The following is a 27516-nucleotide window of genomic DNA, read 5'->3' on the forward strand; positions in this document are numbered from 1 at the left end:
CAATACCATTACTTCAAAATTTATGTAATCCTAGAGCATTAACACGATCAATGAATATAGGCTTCACAAAGGGATTTACAACCATTTTGTGCATAGATGCAATCTATGTGAGCTTCTTTTTGTACAACTGCCTCTCACCAAGTTGTACTCATGTCAATGTGTTTTATAATCTTTAGTGAATTCACAGGTAATATTATACGTTAGATGCATTTTTGTTGAACCCAAGTGACTAAAGAATCTCTTATGTCAAATAACTTCTCGAACATAATGCTTTCTCCAATCCTCAGTGACTACTTCTCGAACAACACTCCCTTCAACCCTCGCCATCTGCCCTCCAAACAATTGCCCTATAATCCTCTACAACGGTTGTAAGCCAAGCTCTCATGTTCCACTGTTTCCGTCGCCCCTTTCTTAAGAGAAGAGAGAGTTTATCTCTCTAAACAGTCTATTTATAACTAACTTCCTTTGCACAATCTAGATGTTGTATAACAATTTAGGGTAAATCTATTATAACTCGGAGTAGTTTTTCCAAAATTATTATACTTGATGAAACAAGTCAGGATGCTACGCATGGAATCTATGCATTGATCTTTGATTATTGTACTTTAACTATCAACATATCAATTTATTTTTTTTAATTGGACGATTGATTGATTTAAGAACATTAGACTGATGTATTATTCACTGTGAGCATTTTTCAATTTATTTGGATGACCGATGGAGAATTTTCATAGACCGGATCGATCATCCTCAAAATTAATCGGTATAAACTGAATATCTTATACCAATTAAAATAATTTTAAAAGTGTAAGATGGAAATGAACAAAACTAAAATAATTTTCAAAGAGGAATATGAAAATCAACTAAAATGAGAAGTCAACTTTTAATGGGTTTAGTGAACAACTGATAATTCAATTTGTACTAATCTTGTCCAAAAGTCGATGAGATAGAAAGTTGAGGATGCGACTTCCGTTGACCGTTTGTAGACTCCGTTCCGATCTACAACATAGATTACGTTAGTGTTGAGTCAGAGAAGTGGTCTCCTACGCCGACGATGAAGTAGAAGGTGGAACAAAAAAAAAAAAAATGAGACTACAAAAAATAAAAGAAATATTAAAACATGGGATTAGGTGATATTTTGATATTGTTTTTTTAAAAAAATTGAGAACATTATATGCTTAAAATTATTTGAAAGTATAAAAAATCATATAAAATAATTAACATAATAATAATTTTTTTAATTAACCTGATACCGGTAGGGCAATAGCGTGGAGCGACAATATATATACCGAAGCCATCGAAGGGAGCCGCGACCATCGAAGCTGGAACCAAAATGGCTAGCAGCGCCGCTGAGAAGACGGCGGACGAGCTCCGTAAGGAGATTCAAGAACTCCATCGACGACAGAGGGAGGTGCGTAGGAGCCCTTTCTCTCCTCTCTCTCCTATCGATCCTTCTTAACGACACCCCGTCACTTCGTTTTTTTTCCGCTAAACCCTAACTCCTTTTCGCTGCCAGATCACGGAGCGGCTCCGAGATCCAAGAGGCATCCGCCGTGGTGGCCTGGCTCAAGGAAGCGCAGCAGGACCCCGCAACCGCGGTGTCGTTCGACCTGTATGATAACCTAACCATTGCACATCCAGATATCTGGTTTCATTTTGGTTGATTTCTCCGTCTTGATATTTGTGGTATGGGTTTCAGGCGGTTGATGCGGAGGACCAGCCACCGCAAAAGAGACGCCTGTCTTCTGCCATCGTGAAAGTAATCATCTTTCTGATCAATTTACATATACTCTGTTCATTTTCAGCGTTTTGTTGCAAAACATGAATTTTTTTTTGGGTTTGCATGGAGTTGGAGGATGGAGAGATCAAAGAAGATGCAGGCGCAGCAGAGGGTGGCAACACAGAAGATCCTCTTTCCAGGGGTGGTATTGCTGCCAACATGGATAGGAATGATCAGAATATGTCTTATCCACAGAGCAATGTTGGTGGGTTTAGAAGGGATGGTGGTTCTAGGATGCGGAGGATGGTGAGCTTTTTCAACCTAATGTTTCATTATTTCATCTGTTTCTAATTGTGTTCGGTAAATATGCTAGGATATTGATATGGCATTACCTGAGCCAACACCAAGAGAGCCCAAATTAATTCAGGATGCTAGCTTGATAAAGAGGAATAAAAGAATGCTGGGTCAACTATTAGGGACGCTGGAGGTAACTCTTTTAGTTAGATACACTTTAATTTATGGTTTCTTCATCTTTTGCATTGTGCTTATTTATGAAAATAAAATATAAAAAAGAGAAGATGATGCCTTTATCAATGGGTTTTTTCAATTCCAATTAAGTATCCAAATGGATGGGCGACCTTATTATTCACCATATCTGCATGATGCATAATATATGTTCTTTAAACTAATTTTCTTAAATAAAAATGGGTGCAAGCTCATATGTATATCACATGAAGTAGCAGTTAGTGAGTTTACCAAGTGGTTGAACTTGAGCTCAATACTTCATTGTTACATAACGCTAAAAGGTTATAACAAAGTGAGGAAGTGTGCAAGCTCACATGCATATCGCATGAAGTAAGAGTTAGTGAGTTGACCAAGTGGTTGAACTCAAGAACAATACTTCATTGTTACATAGGAACACTAAAAGGTTATAATAAGGTGAGGAGGCATGAATACAAGTTAATGAAGCCAACAAAGCTCCTAAAGGAGTGCAGAAAATGTAGAAAGATATTTCCATTTTGTGCAATATGCTGTGTTTTGTAAGAAAGCAAGGAGAAACAAGTTCTGCAGTAGTCCTGTTTTTGTGGAGGTTTGCTGTGGAAGATTGCTTGGTTATGATGGAGCCAACATGTTCCATGCTAGGCTTGCAATGCAGTAAAAATCTAGCTGATGTAGGGGTGGGAAGAATGAACAGAAGAGAGCCTGGAAGGAGGTGATGTTTAGGGAGTTTTTTCAAGGTCATAATGCAGTACTGACAAAACAAGAGATGTAGGTGCATACCTGACATGAAAATAATGTAGAAGCATTGTGGAGAATCCAAGTTACCATAGTCTAGCTCATGTGCATCATTTTTAGTTTGAATGTGTGCCAAGAGAATATCTTAACCTTCAGCGTTGAAGTGGATCAAGTCTTTGTGGATGGGATCACAACCATCACCATCGATGAGGGTTCACTAAGTGGTTGCCACTGAAACAGCTGTTGTCTGAATCTGACGAATTCTGTGATTGAAGAACTTCAGTTGCTTGTTTTTGGAGTAAGAGGAAGCATTATCTCATGACAGGATTGTGGAAATGCAGACGTCTTCTTGGGAGAGAGAAAAGTTTTCAGCAAAGTTAAGTGGGCATTCTAGTTGCAGCTGGCAGAAAAGTTCAAGAAACAAAATTCCTTTAAGCAGCAGCCAGCAGTTCTACAAAAAGTGGAGGATAAAGTGGTTGTTTGCTTGATGACTGCTATATTGACAGAAATCTCTAACTGTCTAGAGTTTCTTCCTTGTGTATTGCATCAGGCTAGATTATGCAACCTGAGCCCTCTCAAAAGGAGGTTGGCATGCATGTCAGTAGTTGGAATGTGGTTTCTGACATACCAACTTTTCTAATCTAAGGAGTGTAATTATCTAACCCTACTCAAATTAGCTATACATTCACTGATCAAGATGCATGAAAAAAAACTTAAATTATGCATATATTTATAAGCTAGATTAACTATACAACATAAATAGTGCTGTTACTATCAAATTTGATTATCACTGTTGATTCCTAATCTGATCACAAAATCATATATTAAACTTTGTATATTGTCAATGCAGAAATTTCGTGAAGAGGACGAGAAATTATCATCAACAGAAGCATATATGCGTAGATCAGATTTATTGAAAAGGGTTTGTAACCTTAGCTTCAACCTTTGCTTATTCAATCTGTTTTCTTTTGTGATCTGTGTTGATAAGGTTTGTGTGCACAGTTGTATAGATTATGGAAGAAATCTTTTAAGTGGAAAAATCAGTATACTTTGGCTACTAAAGAAGTATTATCCATGCTAATGACAACCTTGAAGATTCATAGTAGCTATAGGTCTTCTTGTTAGGAACAAATTTTCATCATCATCAGTATAGAAAGTTTAGAAGGGGAGCCTTGGCGCAACGGTAAAATTGTTGCTTTGTGACAAAAAATGTTTTCAAATCCTGGAAATAACCTTTTGCAAAAAGCAGGGTAAAACTGCGTACAATAGATCCTTCCCCCGGGATCCCACGTGGCGGGAGCTCCGTGCACTGGGCTGTTTTTTTTTTATCATTATAGAATATTTACTTGCCATGCTAACATGTTATAACCAAGCTTCTTTATGAAAGCGATTGAAGGTGTACCATATGTTAATCTATAGTTGTTTTTCTATTTTAATATAATTATAAAATTTTACTGCATTTACTCTACATGCGATCAGCATGGTTTTATAAAGCCTCCCACTTTAGCCACACAATAGGTTGTGTAGGATGATCTTGAAAGGGACCACTTAGCGACCACATATGACTACCAACCCTATTTCCTAGCTTATAATTTGTAGATAAGCCTTGTAGTGATAAATACTTTGATACTTAAATATATAATTTTTTAATATTTTAATACTAATCACATGCCTCTACTAATGCCCATATGCACTATGCAGTGAGTTCACTACATAGTGTCTACATGTGCATTGTAAAATCTTAGTGATAAGTGTTCACAAGAGTTAATATTTGAAGTGCTTTGGTTGTCGTCGTCTTGGTTTGGATTATTTATTTAATTTAGATGCTATTTTGCATTTTATGTTAAAATTTTAACTATTAATTATCATTAAAGAAAATTTAATACAGTATGAACCTATACTTCTCAAGTGTTTGCCTTTTCTTTTTTGTGAAATTAGTATTTATCCTTCCAATTTTGTTTAACCTTGGATTCACTTAACTTATTTGACTTCCTATTCTTAGGACATGTTTCTCATAGGCGAATGAGCTAGGTTTGAACATATGCAATCATCTAAAATATTCTCGAGCTCAAGCCTTTATTGAGCTCCAGATATTGAGGTTTTAAGTAAATTTTACCGTGTTTACACACTTTGTGTTTTATAAACAAGCATAAACAAATAATTTTAGGTTTTAAAGTATGTTTATACTAAGTGAATAGTATGCAGAACAAACTAGGCAAAACATCTATGCAATATGACCTTTTAGCTTAATAAAAAATAAAATTTTCCCAATGCATATAAAAAATGTTGGTGTTATTGTGCCTCAAATGACTCAGTGCAACCTTGGATTTTGATATTTGGGCAAAGGTCCAAGTTAGTCCTTGCCTTATAGAGACTTGGAGGAACACATGAAATTTGGAGTAGTTTTGGAGCATGACTTAACATTGTCAAATTGACAACTCACTGGCTTGAGGTTTGAAAAAATTGAAGATGGCTGTATGAGGTAACCAAGTGACTGCATGATAAGGAGCATTGAGGACGATAGCTAGAGAAGGCAAACTATGTAGGTGAAGTGTGAAGGATGGCACGTGGAGGAGCCGATGACTCGGATGCATCTAAGGGACAACAATCTTGATGGGAAACCATCTTAAGGTGAAATCAATCTGTGATGATAAAAACTCATGGTGAGTTGTGAGAGTTGGAGGTAGAACTCAATATAGGCGAGATTCAATTATTAAGAAGATCATAGTTAGGAATCTAGTCAATTGAAACTTGAATCTAGTCGATTGGTGGAGTCAACTGATGGAAACTTTCAATTGATTTGATAATTTTAAAACACCAATGCATGTTCGAGGTTTGTGGTTTGGTTTAGTTAGTTGATGGTTAAGTTGATTAGATAGTAGACTCAGGCCAAGGAGTGAGCAAACGTAATATTTTTGTTTGAGGTTTGTGGTGTGGTCCATTGTGGTTTGTTCCAGTTGATTGATGGTTGAGTTGGTTAGGCAGTGGACTTAGGTTGAAGAGCCAACGAACAAATGGAGTCAACAAATAGAATGTGTCAATTGTCTCAGTAGTCAACTGATGGTAGCTAGGTGGAGGAATGATGGTCAACAAAATAAAGTTCTTTCCTAAGCCTTCGTTTTGTAATCAGTTTTGTAAGAGGTTTCTTCACCTTCGGTAGTTGATCGAGAAGGAGAAAGGATAGTGGCTTTCTGGGAGTAACTGACAGATCATAGGCCGTGAAGTAGGATTCTTAGGAGCTCATAAACCCCACGTGATAGCGATTGGTATGTGCCTTTCTTGTGTTTATGTTTATTTCCATTACTAAATTGTTTGTAACTTTGCTAATTGTTTTGCGGTGTGAAGTCCTAGAAGGTCGTGAAGCTAAGCAAGGAAGTGACGAAGGCATGGTGGGCAAAAGGCACGATGATAAGTTCTTGTGAGGAGAGTCAAGTGCACTTGTAACATGGGAACAAGTGGGAATAGACTTAGAAGTGGACTTGACCTTAAAAGTGGCTGGAGTAACAGGAATTATACGAGTGACTGGAGTGAAAGGAATTATCGATCGGTGCAAGGGTTGACTACCCAGTTGACTCATGGTTGAACAAATAAACAAAATGTTTTTATTGTGTGCTAGTCAATTAAATAGTCAACTGATACATTAACCATTTGACTAATGCCTTCATCAGTTGACTCGACACCAAATAGAAATGAATAGAATGCTTCTGTTTAGGTATTGTTCGAGTGCTAGTTGACTAGGCATTTGACTAATACATTGATTAGTTGACTTAGAAGCAAACAGAACTGCAGTCCATTGATTAGTCAATTGTAGCTAAGGCAGTGGATTGTATAAATCAATCATTTGATGTCATAACAAGGATTTGTGAGGAGCCATTGATCTAATAAGATCAAGTTGTAACGTTTGGATTTGCTACTATATTGTTCACTAGTTGACTGATGGATAAGCACAGTCGATTAATCAGGATGTGAACAAACAAAACAATAGTGAAAATAGAAGAGTCTAAAAATACAATACCTTAGGGGTTGACCAATGAGATAAAAAGTTTTTAGATTTTTCATTCCAAGCTCTCTACAATCACTTCCTGTGTTTTAAGATTCCCTTTCTTCCTGACATCAAATTGCTATTCTTTTGTAAGAAGAAATAGTGTAAGAGGTTCATTCGCCTTTAGTTGGTAAGAAGGAGAAAGTTAGTGGAAACTTCAGAGGGTGATTTGTCGAACCATATTAAATACTTTGTCTTGGTTTACTTATATTATGTTTTGTTTGTTTACTGATTATGCATATCTTCTATTGCACAAACTAATATGGTACCATACGTACATTGTTGCACAAACTAATATTGTACCATGCACCCTTCTCTGGGATCCTCATTGACGGAAGTTTCGTGCATTGTGTTGTCTTTTTTTTCTAAATAAGGAAACAAACGAAAGTGAAAGAGTCTAGTGACTACCTCCTCCACACACCCCCATTCTTTTAGGATCAACGAAATTAGAACCAATAGGAAAATTAAAATGAAAAAATAAAGCTATTACATCTTTAGGATTACATAGAAGTTCAAATATCTTATGTCTAATTTGAATGACAACCAAATTATTGATACTAAATTATATGCATAATAAATAGTTTGTTATTTTTATAATATTAATATTGTTTATAATCATATTATTATTCAATTATCCATGTTATTCGGTTGACTTAGACCCTTAATTACATCTAAATTAGATGTTTGAACAAAAATAAATTTTTATGCTATCCTGGATAAAAAGAGATTACTAAGCTCTGTATCAACAACAACATCATCAAGCCTTATCCCACTAAGTGAGATTGGTTATATGGATTCTTTTATACTATTGAGCTATTATCATTTATATTTAAATAAATTTTATCTTATTTTATTATTGCTAACCAAGTCTTTTTTTAATCTTTCTCGTCCTCGTTTGATGTGCACATTTGTAATAATTTCACATCGCTTAACTAGAGCATAAATAGCCTAACTGGAGCATCTATTGGCTGTCTATGTACATGTTTGTATCATTTTAAACGTGTCTCCCATGGTTTTTCCTCAATAAGTGCAATCCCGACTTTCTCTTTAATATTTTCATTTTTTATTTTGTCCATCCTTGTATGTTGCACATTCACTTTAACATTCTTATTTCTACAACTACCTTCTACACATGTATTCGAATTATAACTCAACACTCAGCTCCATATAACATAGCAAGTATAATCGTTGTTTTGTAAAATTTTCCTTTTTTCCTTAGAAGTATTTTATAATCACAAAGAACATTCGATGTTCTCCTCTTTTTAATCATCTTGTTTGTATTCTATATAAGATATATCTCTCAATCCCTCTATCTTTTTGCAAAAAAGTTTTTAAATACTTAAAGCCCTTGGTCACCTCGTCATTTATTATCTTAACAATTATCTTATTGCATCTAATATTATTAAATTTAAATTTCATATATTTTGTCTTTACACTACTAAGCCTAAAACCTTTCACTTATTACATTTTCCACTATGCTTCGAGTTTAGCATTTACTCCTTAATATGTCTCATCTATCAAAACAATATCATCTGCAAACAATAAGCATTATGGTACAATATCTTGAAGTGAGTTCGTCCATGATTATTGACTATTTTTATGCGAAATGTTTCAGTTGATTCGTCTAAAGTTTTCACTCTTGTTATTACATTCTCATGCATATATTTTATTAATTCAATGTACACTATGTTAACACCTTTATTTTCTAGAATTCTTTATATAATTTCTTTTAGGACCCATAAGTTTTTTCAATTAGTTGCTTGGGAAGATGTAATATTGTCAGTCTTCTAAGTATAAATTAAAATTAATTTTCGGTCATAGTGTTCTCCTTTAGTCTTTTTATTATTACTCTGTTTAAAGTTTCATAGTATGACTCATTAGTTTAATACTCATATACTTTACATAATTTTATTCGTCTCCTTTGTTAAGATATAAGGGAACTAAAGTACTTACTAAGGTTTAAAATCTCGACCCGTGCAGAGGTTTCGGTCCTAGACCGGAATGATACGATTTCGGTATCGGATCGTGCAGTGTCGATAATGTTTCGGTATTTTTTATTTATAAATATAGTAATTATTAGATAGATATATTTAGTGTATAATTTAAAGATAAGTTATATATTAATTTTATATAAATTCTCCATTATTAAACAATTTAATATTGTTAGAAAAAATAATTAAATATGATTTTCTTTAAAAAAAAATTGGTTTATCAAAATTCAAATTAAAATTAAAATTGATACATTATAATATCATAATATGTTACATTACTAATACTAAAAAGAATGACGTGAATCAAATTAAAGGGTTCTTGTAATATTTTGCTTAAATAACCTATATAGTTCTCCAGTGTTCAGATTAAATAATTATAATTATATAAATTAATACAGAATATTGTTTTATATATAATAATCATATAAATTAATTAATTATTTATTTATTTAATTAATATTTTAAATAATATATATTTAAAATAGTAAAAATAATTAGAATATTAATTAAACATTAAAATAGTAAAAAAAAACAAAATAATTAAAAAAATATATAAGAATATAAATTTGACTTATTATAATTTTTATATATTTTAGAATTTTTAAATAAAATTTAAAACAGTAAAAATAATTTTAGAATATTATTTAATAAAATTTATTAATTTTTTAAAACTTTTAAATATATTTTTTATATTGTATTAGGATAATTTAATTATGGTTTATGAAAACCTCTTTAAAATATCACAGTTAAGTGGGAATCGTTTGATTTAATTAGGGGTTTGCACAATAACGCTATGTCCCACAATCGAGACACACTCGCGCTCATGATAAGCTCGCGACCTGCGGATGCCTCCGATTGCGCCGGAGGTGTCCGGCGACACCTTCGGCGGTACCGGAGGCGTTCGACGACGCTTCCGACCGTATCGGAGGGGTCCGACGACGCTTCCGATGGCGCCGAAAGCGTCACACCTCTAGAAACGTTGCATTGCGAGGCGCTTGCGACGCTTAAGACGTCTCGCGACGCTTCCGGTGGCGCCGGAAGCGTCTAGCGATGCTACCCGTGCTGTTGCGCTTGTGCGATTCTTCTTGATGCACATAGGGACGCGACGAAATCGTTGCTGGCCTGGTGTCGTTTTTGGTGCACGGGCGGAACAGTAAGTTTCGTCCGTTTCGCCCGGCACGGAACGAAATTTTGAACCGTGGTACTTACCCTCCATTGATTTGATATTTTTTTCGTTTTTAATATCAAGTTGAACTATTTTATAAGCCATTCAATACATTGCTTTCTTAGACCCTTCCATACCTCTATCAGAATATTATCAAGTCTGATTACTTTTCTATTTTGTATCCTATTTAAAACTTATTCTCCTTTTGAAATTTAAATTTTATAATAAAAATTTAAATTTGTATACTCATTTAACCTACTTAAATTATCTAAGTTAATTTGTTCACCTAAATCTAAATTAAAAGTTGCTGAAAATATCTCTTCCATCGCTCTTTTATTTTCTCATCATTCAATAGTACCCTATTCATTCATTTTTAATACATCTTATTTGTATAACATCTTTTATCTTCCTTTCTGTCGTTTTAGTTATTTTTGTAAATATTACTTTTCTATATTTTGTATTCAATTTTTTATATAAGTGTTCATAGGTTTTATTTTTTTGCTTCATTTCCTCTTTCATAGCCACTATATATTTTTAAAAAAATTCTTGTTCTGACAAGCTATAATACCTTGTTGTTTGTTTTTTCTTCACTTTCTTCTGTACTTTTTCAGTCCACCACCAACATTCTTTACTTGACGATGCATTACCCGTTGACTCACTTAGTATATTCTTGATTATTATTTTCAATTTTAATGTCATCTTATCCTATGTCGTATTCGAGTCACCAACGGGTCGACAAGAGGGGAGGGGTGAATTGCCTGAAACAAAAAAATACCCTCCTCGTTCTTTCAACTTTTAAGGTGCAACAATAATAAATAAAAATAAAAGAACAGAATTAAAGAAGAGACTCAGAGATTGACTTGGTTACAACCTAGGTGGTTGTTAATCCAAGACGGTTGAAAAGCTCAGTCAGAATCTCCTTCTCTGAAGGCGGAGAAGCCGTTTACACAATAAAAGCTTAAGTAGTTGCCAGGAAGTTAGTACAAGAGTTGATGATTAATTCCCTAGCTCCAGGCCCTTTTTATAAGGTCTGGAAACTCTATCTTCGACTTGAGGACGCCTCCCATAAACATTGAGGGCGCCTCCATTATGACATTTAGATAAAGTTTTATCCAAATGCGAAACAATCACTTTGACTGGTTTGAGGGCGCCCTCAACGCTATGGAGGGCACCCTTAATGTGGAGGGCGCCCTCAATGCGGAGGGCGCCTTTAATGCTACAACGTATAAATAGCTCCAGCTTTCCTTTGGATCTTCCGTTGCTCTCTTCGCTTGGGTGATTGCGGCCAATCGAAATAGGGTTCACTCGAACCCAATTTTTCGTCCCTCGAACGTCGGCTCCCTTCCCGTGCCGTCTTTCTTGCCCCTTGCGTCTTCCATTCGACTTCCTGTGCTCCTAAGCTGCTGCACACTTAGACACAGAGATCAAAATTAAACAGGACCTAATGTAACTTGGTTGATCACATCAAAACAACCACGGGGTCCAACAGTCTCCTCTTTTTTGATGTGCATCAATTTAAGTTCAAGTTAGGGTAATAACAGACAAGTATTAATTTAAAGAAATTACCATACTAATAATTTAAGCATAAAAATTGCAATAAAAGGAATTGCAACATTTAAATTAAAAATTTTTTAAGCTAAATTTTTTTTTTCAAAGTTATAATAATTTTCTTCCCCTAAACTTATACGTATTTCTCCCCATTTGATCACATTAAAAAAAAATCAATGTAAAATTTTTTAAAAATTCTGAATAAAAATTTTCAAGTTATAAATTTTCAAGTTAAACAAAATTTGAAACAATTTCTAAGTTAGAAATTTCCAAAAAGAATTTGAAATGTTTAAATAGTTGACAAGAATTTAAAAGTATTATCTTAATTGCTTATCAGTTTGTCAATTAAACATTTAATTCGATAATAGACTTCCAGGCTGTGGCGAGACACTAGACTTTCTTGATTATTAGATTATCAACCACTTCTAGACAAAGCCTTTTAAGGAATTTAAACATTTAATTTCTTCTGAAAACCTTGATTAACAGAAGGTATAATCTAGATATGATTTTCGAATCCAATAAAGGTTCCTTCCTACTGAGTTAGTTAGATATCTCGGGGGTACATATTCTTTAGGTATTCTTCTAAGTTGTCCTTGATGTTTTCTAATGTATCAGTTTAATTTTTCATAAATTTTAAGTTTTGACTTTTGAAAATTGTTTGGTTTTTGACATGTATCTGTTTTCAAATTTTCAATTTGCAATTTTAATTTTTTATTTTCTAATTTCAAGTTATCTAACATTTTGTTTATCTCAGCATTCTCTTTTTCTATTTTTACTAAATCTTTTGGAAGTACTTTAATGAACTTGAGTGCTCAGGTGAAAGAGTATGTACCTCACTTACCGTAAGTGCTAATGCTCTCTCTTCATTGCTACTTTCTTACAATGATCCTCCCCCTTCATCTATGCTCATCTGGTCTCATCTTCTTCTTGATGGATTGCCGTTAGGGCTAGTCAGGCGTATGCTTCGACTTCAGATTCGGAGGATGATGAATCATCCCACGTGATTTTGAGGTTATGTTTGGACCGAGCTGGTTTCTTGTTCTTTTCCTTATATTTGCTCTTCAATTTTGGGCAATCGTCTTTGATATGCCCTTCTTCGTTGTAGTTGTAGCAACGGACGGTCCTTTTGTTTCGTTGATGCCTTCTTAACTGCGATTTAAACTTATTAGACTTAAGAAATTTATTGAACCTTTTTATCAGTAGAGTCGTTTCGTCTTCATCGATGGATGTCTCAGACTCTTGATCTTTCGTTCTTGTCTTTAGGGCAATGTTGAAGTTTGTCTTTTCTATGTTTTTTGAATTTGTGATTCGAGATTCGTGAAGTTCGAAAGTAGAAAATAGATTTTCTAGTGTACTTACCTCAAAATCCTTAGAGATGTAGTATACATCTACTAAGGACACCCATTCTGAAGTTCTCGGAAAGGAGTTGAGCGCATACCGGATCGAATCTCGATTTGTTACTGATTCTCCGAGATTGTTTAGTTTAGTTATCAACTCCTCGAGTCGTGCTTGGAGTTGCGCTACCTTTTCTCTATTGTTCATCCGGAGATTTGTTAGCTGAGTTCGGAGAATGTCCCGCCTTGTTAACTTCGCTTTTGAAGTACCTTCGTGGAGCTCCAGGAACTTCTCCCAAAGATCTTTGGCGGAGACGTAGTTGTTGATTCGGTTGATCTCCTGGGGCGGAATGACGCTGAGCAGATGGAACTCTGCTTTGCCATTCGTCACGAAATCGACTTGCTCTTTTTTCGTCCATTGATATTCTTCTTTATCTTTTGGAACTACAAACTCGTATTTCATTATTAACAAAATTTCAAAATCTGTTTTGAAAAATACCTCCATCCGACTTTTCCATTGTCCGAAGTCTCCGTCGAATTTTGGAGGGTGAATGCTTGCACCGGCCATCGTCTTGATCTTGATGCTTCAGTCGGCGGTTGGGTTCTGATACCACTTGTTGGTGCAGCGGGCCGACAAGAGGGGAGGGGTGAATTGCTTGAAACAAAAAAAATACCCTCGTTCTTTCAACTCTTAAGGTGCAACAATAATAAATAAAAATAAAAGAACAGAATTAAAGAAGAGACTCAAGGATTGACTTGGTTATAGCCTAAGTGGTTGTTACTCCACGGCGGTTGAAAAGTTCAGTCAGAATCTCCTTCTCTGAAGATGGAGAAGTGTTTTACACAATAAAAACTTAAGTAGTTGCTAGGAAGTTAGTACAAGAGTTGATGATTAATTCCCTAGCTCCAGGGTCCTTTTTATAGGGCCTTGAAACTCTATCTTCGGCTTGAGGGCGCTTTCGTCGTGGCATTTGGATAAAGTTTTATCCAAATGCGAAACAGTCACTTTGACTAGTTTGAGGGCGCCCTCAACGCTATGGAGGGCGCCCTTAATGTGGAGGGCACCCTCAATGTGGAGGGCGTCTTTAATGCTACAGCGTATAAATAACTCCAACTTTCCTTTGGATCTTCCGCTGCTTCGTTCGCTTGGGTGATTGCGGTCAACCAAAATAGGGTTCACTCAGATTCAATTTCCGGTCTTCTCGTGCAGGCTTCTGCTTCGGCTCCTCGTCTCTCGAACGTCGCGTACGTTCTTCTCGTCCACCGATGTTCTCTTCCGTAGCTCTTTCGTCCCTCGGACGCACCGAGCCCGTCGACTCCCGTCCCGTGCCGTCTTTTTCACCAGCTGCGTCTTTCGCTCGACTTCTTGTGCTCCTAAGCTCTTACACACTTAGACACAGGATCAAAACCAAACAGGACCTAACTTAACTTGGTTGATCATATCAAAACAATCACGGGGTCCAACAACCGTGTATTTCTCCTAATACTTGTTCTCCTACACTCATTAAATATGTTTTGTTTTTTATATTTTAACTTTCTCTATTAATTTTAGGTGTTGCACACATTTGCTTTCTATTGATACTATGCTTGATGCGTATATCCAATATTACTAATTTAGGTTGAATCGTTAAGTTTTCTCTAAGGTTGACGTTACAATCTTTACAAATCTTTTTTTCCTTCTTTCTAATCATAAAAAAAATCAACTTGCGACTTATTGTTTCTATTTTTGAACGTGGCTAAGTGTTCTTCTCTTTTCTTAAAAAACATATTTGCTAGTATAATATTATATGTTATTGCAAAATCCAATATATTGTTTCCTTCTTTGTTTCTTGTTCTAAACACATAACCCCATCATATTTCTCATTTTTCACTCCGATATCCACATTTAAATCCTCCTATTGAAATCATTTTAGTTGACGGTATGTTTTGCAATACCTAGTCGTCCCAAAACCTAGATTTCGTATTTTCATGTAATCCTATTTGAGGTGCATATTTGTTAATTATATTAATAATTTCTTTCACCATTACTATTTTGAGAGTTATAATGCTATTCTCCTTTCTAACTACTATTATTTCATCTTTTAGCGAACTATCTACAAAATACTTATTGCAATTTTTATTTTTCTCCCCGTGTATCAAACTTAAAACATGAATTCTTTATCATTTTTGCATTTTATCCTACTCAATTTGTCTCTTATATACATAGAATATTAATTATTCTCATAATCATCGTATCTACTACCTCCGTGACTTTACCTGTAAGCGTTTTTAGATTCCATGTTTCAAATCTTAGACAATTAGTTATACTATTTAACCTATGATGTGAGAACTTTTGCATAATTAATACTACACTCAAGTTCTTATGGAGATGTAGTGGTTTTGCCATGATGTTACAGTTGGATTTTGCAATGCGCACATTCCAGAGAACAACAGAATATTAGCATAATAGTTGATGAATTTATTCATTGAATATTTGCGTGAAAGTCCACCTGGGCTGGTAACTTGACGTGCAATCCTCATCTTTTTTCATTCGGGCTTGGGATCAACATTGGTGGATTTTTACTGAGCCCTCTTTCGATTAACAATAACCTAAATGGCAATGAGTGAGAGAGATGACCAAGAAGTATGTTTAATGAGGTATATTTTGAAGCTTGTGGGGGCTCAAGCTGCTGCAAGGCTCAGAAATTCAAGGTGATATTGTAGCAAGCCACAAAAATTCCTTTTCATTCATGTGAGTTCAATAAAATTCAAGTTTGGATCAGCGATATTTAGTTTGTACTCCAAACCCAACTCGGCCAATTTTCAACTGATTTTGTTCATTTAACTCTTAGTTTTATGTAATTCAACTGATCCATTTTCTAATGTAGTCTTAAGTAACCCCTTGCAATTTATTCAAGGGGGCTTAGTAGGCTCCCAGACACCCACAGTTTGATTCCCAACTACGGCGTATTTATAGGGATTTTTTCTTCAAATGGGACTTGCAATTAAGGGTTGGGTTTTTGGGCCGCTCCCGCAAGTGTTTCCCGATTTATCCTAGTGGCTGGTGGGAAACTTTCGTGGGACCGGACCGGTCATCCCAAGCTTGACATTATTCAGCTTGATTAATTATTTTTTTTTAAAGTAAAACATGATTGCTCCATTCATGTAGTTAAGAAATTGCGTTCATATATTATTATAACCTAAGATCGTCAGATTTTGGTGAGAAGGGGAGTCTTGGTGCAACGGTAAAGTTGTTGCTTTATGACCAAAAGGTCACGGGTTCAAATCCTGGAAACAGTCTTTTGTAAAAAAAAAGCAGGGTAAGACTACGTACATTGGATCCTTTCCCGGGACCCTGCATAACGGGAGCTTCGTGCACTGGACTGTCCTTTTTTTTTATTGTAAGATTTTGGTGGAGTTCTGGCCCATTCTGAAATTTTACTTGCATACCTGTTTATAAGCAATTATTGTTATATATTAAACAATACAAGTTCTTAGGGATTCAACGTGAAATATATAGTGCAGCCAGGGAAATCTTTTCATTACCTTTCTTCCTCCCTGGTTTCTTTCCCTTGTAGCAAATCTTTTCGTGTTGACATAAAGTTTTTTTCTTGTGAATCTTTTACTATTATCCTTTCTTTATGGTACCTCGTGTAAATTCGAATCACTTTCATTTATCTATACAGTGATTGCCATGCATTTTAAGTAGTTCTAACTCAAGCAGGCAGAAGAAAAGGCTCGAGAAGAAAGTGAAAAATTAAGGCAACAAGAGCGAGAGCAAATTGCTGAGAAACGGAAACGTGATCTGGTATATCATGTTTTAACATGCTGTGTAACCTGGAATGCATTTGGAAGTAACTAACTTTTTTCCTATGTCGTGGGTATGATAGACTCTTCGAGCTCGTGTTGCTGCTAAGGCACAAGAGAAGAAGTGGGAGTTAATGTTTCTCTCCTGGTCTGAACATCATAAGAAGCTTTCCAACTTTTTAAGGTTCAGATGTTTACCAACTTTTATTTGGAAATATCCTACTGTTGTCTTTGCTTCATCAGATCTAAATGAATTTCTTGATTATTGCCTCTTCTCTGTAGGACGCTTTGCTTCTGAAAAACTTAAACTTTACATGTCAGCAAGTTGATTCACTTTTTTCTTCCAGCTAACTTATTGTTTTAATCAAACACTTCATTTTTGTAGGTTATTTTTATTTCTGGCCCAAGTGTCCATATAGACAATTTATTTCAGACAGATAAGTTTCTGTTTGTATGCATAGTTTTTGCATTTGATGCGACAGGAAGCTTCTCTACTAATGCATTATTGAGATTCTCAAACCTGTTTTAATTTGTTAACTATTTTCCATTTTTCTATCAGAACCAAGGCAGAACCTCCTATATACTATCTGCCAGCCAAACCTCTTCTTGATGATCCTGCAGCAGTTGAACAGCAAAGAGAACAGGCATGATTAATCCAACTCTCACTATTTCCCCTAGCTTTCTCTTAAGTTGGCATGTGTTAGATTCTGCATTAAGATTCATATTGTACCGGTAGCCCGAAAATCTTATCTCAGATAAGACAAACAACAACAACAACAATAACAACCAGGTCTTATCCCACTAGTTGAGGTCGGTTATATGAGTCCTTTTACTCCATTAAGCTCTATGCCCTACTATATTATCATCTATACTTAAATAAATTTTATCTTATTTTATTGTTGTTAACCAAACCTTTTTTGGTTTTCCTCTTCTTCATTTGATATACGTGTTTGTCATAGTTTCACATCACCTAACTGGAGCATTTATTGGTCGTCTAAGTATATGCCCGTACAATTTTAAACATGTCTCTCGGAGTTTTCCCTTAATAGATGCAATTCCGACTTTTTCTCTAATGTTCTCATTTCTTATTTTGTCCATCCTCGTATGTCCACACATCCATCTTAACATCCTTATCTTTGTAACTCTCATCTTTATTCATGTGATCTAGTCATTAGTCCATTTTCATATAACATAGCAGATCTAACTGCGGTTTTATAGAACTTTCCTTTAAGTTTTAGAGGTATTTTACGGTCACATAAAACACTCGATGTTCTCCTCCATTTCAACTATCCTGCTTATATTCTATGTAAGATATCTCTCTCAATCCCTCCATCGTTTTACAAAAATGATCCTAAATATTTAAAGCTCTCGGTCCCGGACAACTCGTTCTCTTCTACTTAATAATTGTTTCATTACTTCTAATATTGCTAAACTTAAATTCTATATATTCTGTCTTTAATCTACTAAATCTAAAACCTTTCCCTTCTAGTATTTCTCGTCAAGATTCTAGTTTAACATTTACTCATTCACTTGCTTTATCTACCAAAATAATATTATCTACAAACAACATGCACCACGGTACTGTGTCTTGAATGTACACAGTGAGTTTGCCCATAATTAGTGTAAAAAGATAGGGACTTATATCTAATCCTTGATGCCCTTAATTAATTCAATATATGTTATGCTAATACCTTGTTTTTCTATAATTCTCCATACAATTTCTCTTGAAATTCTATCATAAGTTTTTTTTAAGTCAATGAATACCATGTGTTGATCTTATTTTTGCTTCCGGTATTTTTCAATTAATTGTCTAAGAAGATATAAAGTTTCTATTATCGACTTTCAAACCATGAACCTAAATTGATTTTCAGTTATTGTGGTCTTTTTCTTTAATTTTTTTTCCTAAAGTTTCATGGTACGACACATTAGTTAAATACACCTATAGTTTGCACAATTTTCAGTCACTTTGGTCTCCCTTGTTGATTACTCCTATAGTTTCCTCCATTGATTAGACATTTTTTTCGTTTTCAATATTATGTTAAATAATTTTGTAAGCCATTTAATATCTTGTTTCTTTAGACACTTCCATACCTTTATCGGAATATCATCTAGTCCAACAGATTTTTTATTGTGTATCCCATTTAAAGTTTGTTCTACTTCTGAAACTTGAATTTTACGATAAAAATTTAAATTTCTATGTTCATTTGGCCTACTTAAATTATCTAACTTTCATTAAAAAGTTAATAAAAATACCTTTTCCATCGCTCTTTTATTTCTCCATCGTTTACTTAATACTCTATTACATTAATCTTTAATATATTTTATTTGGATAAGATCACTTTAGCTATTCTATAAATATCTTTTTCTCCTTTTTTTTGTATCTAATTTATGATATTATGTTAATAAAAATAAAGTTTTATTTTTTGTTTTGCTCACTACTTTTTCTTAGCTTCTTTCTTGAATATTGCATATTTTTTTAAATTTTCCTCGTTCTTATAAATATATAATTCTTTATAAGTTATTTATTTTTTACTTCACTTTCGCTTGTACTTTCTCATTCCACCACCAAGATTTTTTTACTTAGTGGTGTATGTCCTTTTAACTCACAGAGTACACTCTTAATTACTATTTTTAACTTTGATACCATCTTATTCAAGTTGTATTAAAGTTATCGTATATTTTATCTAATGCTTGTACTTTTACCTTCTTCTTAAATATATTTTGTTTCCTATCCTTTAACTTTCACCACTTAATTCTAAGAATCGTATATATTTTCTTTCTATTGATATTATGTTTGAGGCGTATATCCAACACTACTAATTTATGTTGTGTAGTTAAGCTTTTTTCAAGGATGACTTTGCAATCTTTACAAATCTTTCTATCATTCTTCTTAACTATAAGAAAGTCAATTTGCGATTTGTTATTCCCATTTTTTTTTGAACATGACTAAGTGTTATCTTTTATTAAAAAACATATTAGCTAATATAAGGTCATATGCTATTGCAAAATCTAATAATTTTCCCTTCCTCATTTCTTGTTTGAAACCCATAATTCCCATGTACCCTCTCATATTTCTCATTCTTCATTCCGACATGTCCATTGAGATCACCTCTTGTTAAAATCATTTTATTTGGTGGAATATTTTACAATATTTTATCTAAGTTGTTCCAAAATATTGATTTAGTTGTTTCATCTAATCCTTCTTTCGTCACAATTATCTTAAGGGTTATAATTCTATCATCTTTTCTAACTACTTCTACAACTTCATCCTTTAACGAACTATCTATAATAATATCTACTCTATTTCTTGCTTTACTCTTTCCAGTGTACCATAACTTAAAATCCAAGTTCTTTATCATCTTTGCCTTCTCACTTACTTATTTTGTCTCTTATACACACAAAATACTAATTTTCTCTTAATCATCGTATCTACTACCTCCATTGATTTACTAGTGAGGGTTCCTATGTTTCATGTTTCAAATCTTAGATTATTAGTCTTCCTATCATATTTATTCTTATTCAACTTATGATGTGAGAATTCTTATCTATTTAATACTACACTCAAGTTCTCATGGAGATGTAGTGGTTCTTGTTTTTACGTTATAATCGGACCCTATAACGTGAACTCTTACATATTTAGTACTACACCTGAGTTCTGAAGATGTAGCGGTTCTTGCCGAGATGCTACATTCGGATTCTGCAACGTGTTCCTTCCGGGGGATAACCTAGTATTAGCACAATAGTTTAATGGATTTATTCATTGAATATTTGTCATAGTTCTAACGCTGACTTACAACTTAACGTAATCCTCCTTTATCCGGATCTGAGACCAGCCATGACCATGACAAGCAGAGTTAAAATCTGGTCTCAGAGAAGAAATTTCATTAAATTTGTAACCCCTGCTGCATAGGTTATTCAAGAAACTGCAACATAAATTGTGACAACTAATACTGGTGGTTAACAAAATTCTGATGAGCTGCCATGACGAATTGCATGCACTGTTAATTTGATATGCTGTTCTAAGACTTTTTCCATACATTTCGGTGGTGTTGAATGAATAACCATCATTGTGCTTGTATTTAAATGGTTGGTGGACCGGCCAAATTTTGTTGGTGCGATGCTTCTGTACATCAAATTCGTAGATTGATTGATAGCCACGTTTTTTGACGGCAAGCTTTGTAACAACTGCTCTTAAAGATCGACTTGGTACATTCTTTGACACAAAAACTGCTTTATGATGAAAGCTAAAATCTCTTGCATCCTTTTTTAGGCTTTTATTAAATGGAAGACTGCAAGAAGGGCTGAGCTTTCAGACTACCAAAAGCAGATCGAGGAGCAATTTCTATCAAACGTGGAGAAACAACTTGAAAGGTGGCAGAATGCTAGGAATAACAGGAGAGCTGACAGCCTGGTGAATCTACAGGAGACAATGGACAAGGAGCTGGAAACACATCAACTGGAGCATGGTCCAAAGACACGGAGGATTGCCGGAGGCAATGACGACGAAGAGGATGTGGAGGATATAGCTGCCGAAGATGAGTTAATGGATGAGGTTCTCGGGGCACATGACCAGGAAAGGATTGATGCGGATGCAACAAAGATTTCTGACGTTGATAATGGCAATTGATAGTCATGATAATCTCTACTCAACCGTCTACTTTATTTACGCGCCTTGTCCATGTTCTTAAAATTTGGGTTTGTGTTCACGCCTTGTTTGGAACGGCAACTTGTTGTGGCCTTGAAGATCTGGAGTTGTTTAGATTGGCAAAAATGTGTATCTGCACTCCGCTTTGGTTAATTCAGTCGCCTAACATGAAAGCTTGTTGCTTTTCAAGATTCTGTTGATACTTCATAATTGGCTGATTTATAAATGAACAATGATGGTCTTTAAGCACGTTCAACTTCATGCCTGAGCATGATTATAAAATCTTTAGACATGTATTACTTGCTGCTAATCTATTCGACAGATATTGAAGATGGTATACACATTGATTGCAGTCGTTGCCAATTTTGAAATGATTTGCAGTGATGTATTTTTTTTAAAAGTAATCTAGGTATTTAATTTTTCCTATATAAGTTTTCTATCATTAGCGTAGTGAGTTATTAATCATAAAGTAAATTGGAAAGTGTAGGTGATCTAATATCACAATTTTTTTTCAACTTGCATGATATAACGTGCTTTGGGTGATATTTAAACTTTTGAAAATTTGTTCCATCTCTTACCATCACACCAAAACCCCAGGCGAGATTCTGTAAGGTCGTGCCTTCAAAACTTGGCTTTCAATTTTGATTTGCATGTGGGCTGTTTACTCGTCGACGTTGCATTCTAGCAGAGTATTTCTACGAAGACTAAAATTGTAAATAGAAAATATTTTTAATAATTTCAAAAAGTTTTGGAGGTGGATTAAAAATATTTGCGCATTTTTTATCTTAAAATATATTTGTTTTAGCTGGTAGATTTGATACTGTTATAATATAAAATAAAATTAGTTATACTTAAATTTACTATCCCTATATTATAGTTTGGATTGAGATAAATAACTAATGACTGTTGACAGTGGACAAATGACTAACGAAGAGCCTCTAATCATCCGTTCCAAATCCATTATTATTTGGGGACGGTAAATTTAGGTATAGATCATAATTAATTGTGATCACATCATGATCACGATCCGATATTAATTATAAATTAAATTATCTTCTATACTATTATATTATTTTTATTCAAAATCCACTATAACATATAACGATCTTATTTAAAATTATTATATAAATGTAATAACTTTTGTTAAAATTATAATATGTATTAGTTTTCGTTAAAATTAATAAGAATATGTGACCGTTTCAATAAAATTGCTATGAATTCTAATTAAACAAAGATGCTGTTTTAATATTTTTAATAAACTTTGTCGTTTTCTGGCCCAAAATATCTTTCTTTTGCCGCTTTCCCTTTTCTCTCTCTCCCTCCTTCTCCTAGCCATGGCATTCTTCCTGCAGATAACATCAATATCTGTCCGTCTCATACTTGTGGGGCCGGGGTGAGGAGGCCGCTGGGTTGGCGGTTCCAACCTTTGCATCATTCTTCCTGCAGCAGCGCAACTTCGAACACCACCACCGGCGGCGGCAGCAGCAGCAGCAGCAGCAGAAGCCGCAGCAATCCATTCTCTTCAGGTTTTGAACTCATCTCGTCTCCTCAATTTTGTGTTTCTTCTCTCCTCTCTTTCAGTTGACGTGACCCGAAATTCCGCAATTCCCAAACCACTTCTACGGCAAAAGCAGAAACTTTGTGCCGATTGATGGCCAAATCTCGCCCCCGATCTCCTTGCCCAATGCTGCAAGCTTCCCCGATCCTCCTCGCCCTTCCGGTAATCTGCTACCTTGCGCTCTTTTTAGGGTTTCCTTCCCGTTTGCTTCTCTCATTAATTTTTGACTAATCGCAGTCGTTAACGTTATGGGCCTTGCACCTGGCCCTACGGTGGCGGCGGACGGATGGGAACCGAGGACGAAGCGGCTTAAGGAGCAGGATTCGCTAGATGACTCGCAGATAACGTCCATCGATTTCCTGCAGACGGGACCGGTGTCCACAGGGTTGGGACTGTCACTGGACGACCGGAGAGTGGCAGTCTCGTCTGGGGAGTCGCCGCAGCTGCTCCTCCGGGTTGTCGATGAGGAAATCGATCGCGAGTTGCAGGGAATGGAGGCTGAAATGGACCGCTTTATGAAGATTGAGGTATTGACTGTTTACTGTAGCATCGCTACGTTTGCTATAGGTTAAATTCTGTTTGTTATTTTATGCTTATTGTTGCTCCATTTTCTCCAATTCTGAAGTTAGGGCGTGAAGTTAATGTGATGCATTCAATATGGCTTCATCTTTTGCATTCTATTCTTTCAACTCAAGTGCAAAAAGGATATCACCGCCTTTTGTAGCACACCAAGTTTGTGAATGATTTGGTTGTTTTTGCCTAGATCAGTTGTGTTCTGAACAATTACTTGTTTTTTTTTCACTGATTGCCATTTAAACATCACCAAAGCAATGTGCTTCTTGTGAGAGATTCATCTTTTATCGATGTTCTACATCTGTTTTCTCTCATATGATAACAGAGCAATGTGTTTAGTTCACTAATTATATAAATAAGTGTAAAATGTCTACAAACTGATAAGAGCTTGAGTTTAGCTTATGCACTGATTGACATATTTTCTTCTCATCAGCATTCATGTTTTTTTTTTTAAAATCTTGGCAATGGTGTGCCATTTTGAACGGAATGGATGAATTCATTGTCGCCAGAGATATACGCTTGTAGTGTCTAATTGTTTTTGCATGTTTGTCGTTGATTTGTTTTTAAAAGCTATTCCCTTTTGAAATGAACCATCATTGCTTGCTGTTTTCTGGTAAACTTGCTTGTGCGTCAACAACATTTGAGTAGGACAGGTTGTTATGTCAAACATCCTACTCTCCTGCTTATTCCTGCTGAGCAGAGAGTTGATGTTGCAAACTACATGTGATTCTTGATAAGAAGTAATTCTTTCTCTTTTGGAGCTGGTTTTCTTGAATGATATCTGTTGTTTAGGTGTTCAGATTCACCGCTGTAGGTTGTTAGTCAGGTTGAAGTGTATACCTTAATGATTATGCATATCCTTTCTAGGTATATTTTTGTGTACCATGCTGTGTATCCTGTGTTTGTAGTATCGTGCACTAGCATGATTTGCTCCCATATTTCTAGGGTGAGCGTCTAAGACAATCAATATTAGAGAAGGTTCAAGCGAAACAGTTACAAGCTCTTGCATTGGTCGAGGATAAGATCCTCAAAAAGATGAGTGAGAAAGATTCAGAGCTGGAGAACATGAACAAGAAGAACATGGATCTTGAAGAACAGATGAAACAATTGTCAGTAGAAGTAGGTGCCTGGCAGCAACGTGCAAAGTACAACGAGAACTTGATTAACTCGCTGAAGTGTAATCTCGTGCAACTTAATGCTCAGAACAGGGACAATGAAGAAGGTTGTGGCGACAGTGAAGTTGACGACACAGCCTCTTGCTGCAATAGTGATGTCAATTTGCAGCTCATGTTAAAACAAAACAGGAACTTGAAGGAGACTGCTTGTAAGATTTGCGGAGTCAAGAAGGCTTGCATGCTTTTATTGCCTTGTCGGCATCTTTGCTTGTGCAAGGAGTGCGAGATCAAGTTCAACTTCTGCCCGCTATGCCAGTCCTCAAAGTTCATCGGCATGGAAGTCTATCTATAGTGAATTTTGTTGCCTATGGCTGCCTACTTGCTCTTGTATAATATGTTGGACTACTCTTATTGATGACTTGCTATATGCTAGAAGCTATCAATTGCTGTTGCATACAATGCTATCAATTGCTGTTGCATACAATGCTATCAATTGCTGTTGCATACAATGCTGTAATGGGTATTGTATTTGAAATTTGTAAAAGCCTCCACATGATGTGAATCCAGTCTTCCACAGAAGTTTAGAATGTCTATGAGTGACTTTATAGCAAACTCAGACTATGAGTGACTTCATAGCAAACTCAGTCTATGAACAAGCCATCCTTAAAGGATAGTGACAAGTTTGATGCATTTCATGGTTTAGGGTTTTAGGATTTTATGATACCCCAAAGAGTTTCAAGATCTATGCTTGTCTCATGGTATGTTCACTGCTAGAGTTCATGTGATTTGAAGCTCGTGGAGTCATATATCAATGTTTCTATCGGGTCGGTTTCTGTCATATCAGCTTTTCGACTTTTGTCAGATCGATTTCTGTCGAGTAGGCTTCTATCAGATCGACTTCTATTGGATTGACTGTGGATGTACTGAGGAACATAAGAACTTGGGCAAGGATCTCCAACGATAGCAAGTGGAAAGACTTTATATAGGGAGTGGAAAGGTGACCGTTCTAAAGGGAGCTCGGATCCTTTGATCGTTTTTTACGGTCTAAGAGATCATCCTTAAACATGTATTGATGGGGATGAATGATCCCTACTTATTTTATAAGTGAGGGCTATGTATTCCACCAATACATATTTAGAGATCATCCCCTGGATCGTAAAAAGTGGTCCAGAGGATCTGTCCTCTCTAAAGGTCGTATCTCTTTCATTTTCACCAAAGGACGTGTCCTCTCTCTGTAACCGATGCCTTTGTAATCGCTGTTAATTGCCGCATTGCGTCCAAGTTCAGGAGCGGCTTGGACTTAATTCGGATGTGACCTAGATTGACTCGACTTGAAGTCAATTAGAGTTAGCTGACCTGACCCGAGCTTGGCCAAGTCAATCTTAGTTTGACTTGGATTCATCATGAGAATTGAAATGGACTTATTGTTGACCGAATTTTGGGCTGGCCAAGTGGTCTATGTCGTCTCCGTCTTCATCACATAACCTACCGTATTTCTTAATGTCTTTTTTTTTTCCTTTCAATTTATACTCATATAGTAGTTGACAAAACTAGTACATGGACTCAAAATATCCAAAAATCAAATATGAACCCTTGTTGTGTTCCTATGATTAGTGCATGAGTTTTGATGTTTGAACAAAAGCTTAAGTTAAATCATGTCCCGATAGATCAAGGCTAATTTGATATTTAGCAAATGAAAGTCTTGATAAGTTAATATTAATTGGATGCTCAGCAAGAAGAGGAAGATCCGGAAGCAAAACTTCTTAGCAACTTAGAGTTGTTTTGTCTTACCATAGCACATCCAAATTCATTCAATATATTTGTGTCACTAGAAGGAATATTAAGTTGAGAACTCATCTCATGTGATTTCCACTATGCATAGATTAGATTCAAAGATCATTGATTGAATCAACTGTCTAACATGCTCTCTTTAACCATAAATATTAAAAAAATGATATACATACGGAAAAAATCTCAGGAAAAATGTAAGTAATAGAAACATAAAATGATGACCCCACAAAAAGTAAAAATAATGGACTATGAATTTATGTATCTGTCTCTGAATTTTTTTCCGAGATTTTTTCTATGTGTATATCATTACTCAAATGTTAAATGCTATATGGATTTCTCCCTCATCCTCATAAGATACAAACATACAAAATAGTTGTGCATAACTCTTTTAGTTCCAACCCCTAAGTGTTAAAGTATGCTAATCATATTATGAGAAAAATAGTAGTCTCAAGTCTAAAGACTAGTTGCACTCTTTTAGGTAAGACCCCCATTGAACTAGATAACCATCTTATAATAAAAGTACTAATACCAAGTTTAAGGACTAGTTACACTTATACACATGAGACCCCATATAATTAGGAAATATATCAAATAGGTTCTTATAACTAAGGGCGGAGCTAGGTTATCGCCAACCCGGGCTCTAACCCGGGATTGATGAAATTATAATTGTTATAATTATATAGAAACTACGAACTCAAAGTTGCTATTATAATACCACTAAAAGTTAGTTTTAAAAAACAAAAATATTGGCGCGGGATTGAGTGTTATTTTGATCTAAATTCTGCATTTGGCCCTTCTATGATGTCATAATACAAATTTTAAAATAGTATTAATTTATTTACATGATAAAAATGCAACTTAAATTAATGAATACAATAATAGAAAAACAAATCTAAATTGTGATGGCTGAGATTTGCCAATTGAGATATCTAAACTCAACTCAACCCAAAATCGGGCCAGTCTAGCTCAGCCCAACATTGCCGTATGGGGCCTGTATCCGGCCCATTTGGCA

At 35.2% G+C, this 27516-nt stretch overlaps 2 protein-coding genes across 2 annotated transcripts; both read left to right on the forward strand.

Moving 5' to 3' along the window:
* The first annotated feature begins 1271 nt into the window (after positions 1–1271).
* LOC122007005 (pinin-like) lies at positions 1272–21723 on the forward strand. Its single transcript, XM_042562742.1, has 10 exons — positions 1272–1411; positions 1517–1612; positions 1700–1759; positions 1850–2026; positions 2094–2207; positions 3807–3878; positions 16740–16823; positions 16906–17006; positions 17382–17466; positions 21093–21723. Exons 1-10 carry the CDS (start codon positions 1334–1336, stop codon positions 21447–21449), a joined length of 1224 nt encoding a protein of 407 aa, XP_042418676.1. The 5' UTR covers positions 1272–1333; the 3' UTR covers positions 21450–21723.
* A 1025-nt stretch (positions 21724–22748) lies between these two features.
* Positions 22749–25292, forward strand: LOC122007006 (BOI-related E3 ubiquitin-protein ligase 1-like). Its single transcript, XM_042562743.1, has 5 exons — positions 22749–22819; positions 22914–22993; positions 23102–23187; positions 23263–23552; positions 24544–25292. The coding sequence occupies exons 1-5, from the start codon at positions 22802–22804 to the stop codon at positions 25063–25065; spliced, it is 996 nt and encodes a 331-aa protein (XP_042418677.1). The 5' UTR covers positions 22749–22801; the 3' UTR covers positions 25066–25292.
* Positions 25293–27516: the final 2224 nt, after the last annotated feature.

Source organism: Zingiber officinale, chromosome 7B (assembly GCF_018446385.1).
Source record: "Zingiber officinale cultivar Zhangliang chromosome 7B, Zo_v1.1, whole genome shotgun sequence".
Classification (NCBI taxonomy): Eukaryota; Viridiplantae; Streptophyta; class Magnoliopsida; order Zingiberales; family Zingiberaceae; genus Zingiber; species Zingiber officinale.

Bases quoted from the DNA above. Each gene is read 5' to 3' on its own strand.
- LOC122007006 (XM_042562743.1), top strand. The intron at 22,994-23,101 runs GTTTTGAACTCA...CGGCAAAAGCAG, and splicing joins CAGCAATCCATTCTCTTCAG to AAACTTTGTGCCGATTGATG. The intron at 23,188-23,262 runs GTAATCTGCTAC...GACTAATCGCAG, and splicing joins CGATCCTCCTCGCCCTTCCG to TCGTTAACGTTATGGGCCTT.
- LOC122007005 (XM_042562742.1), top strand. From the start codon at position 1,334: ATGGCTAGCAGCGCCGCTGAGAAGACGGCGGACGAGCTCCGTAAGGAG. The intron at 3,879-16,739 runs GTTTGTAACCTT...TAACTCAAGCAG, and splicing joins GATCAGATTTATTGAAAAGG to GCAGAAGAAAAGGCTCGAGA. The intron at 17,007-17,381 runs GTTCAGATGTTT...TTTTTCTATCAG, and splicing joins AAGCTTTCCAACTTTTTAAG to AACCAAGGCAGAACCTCCTA.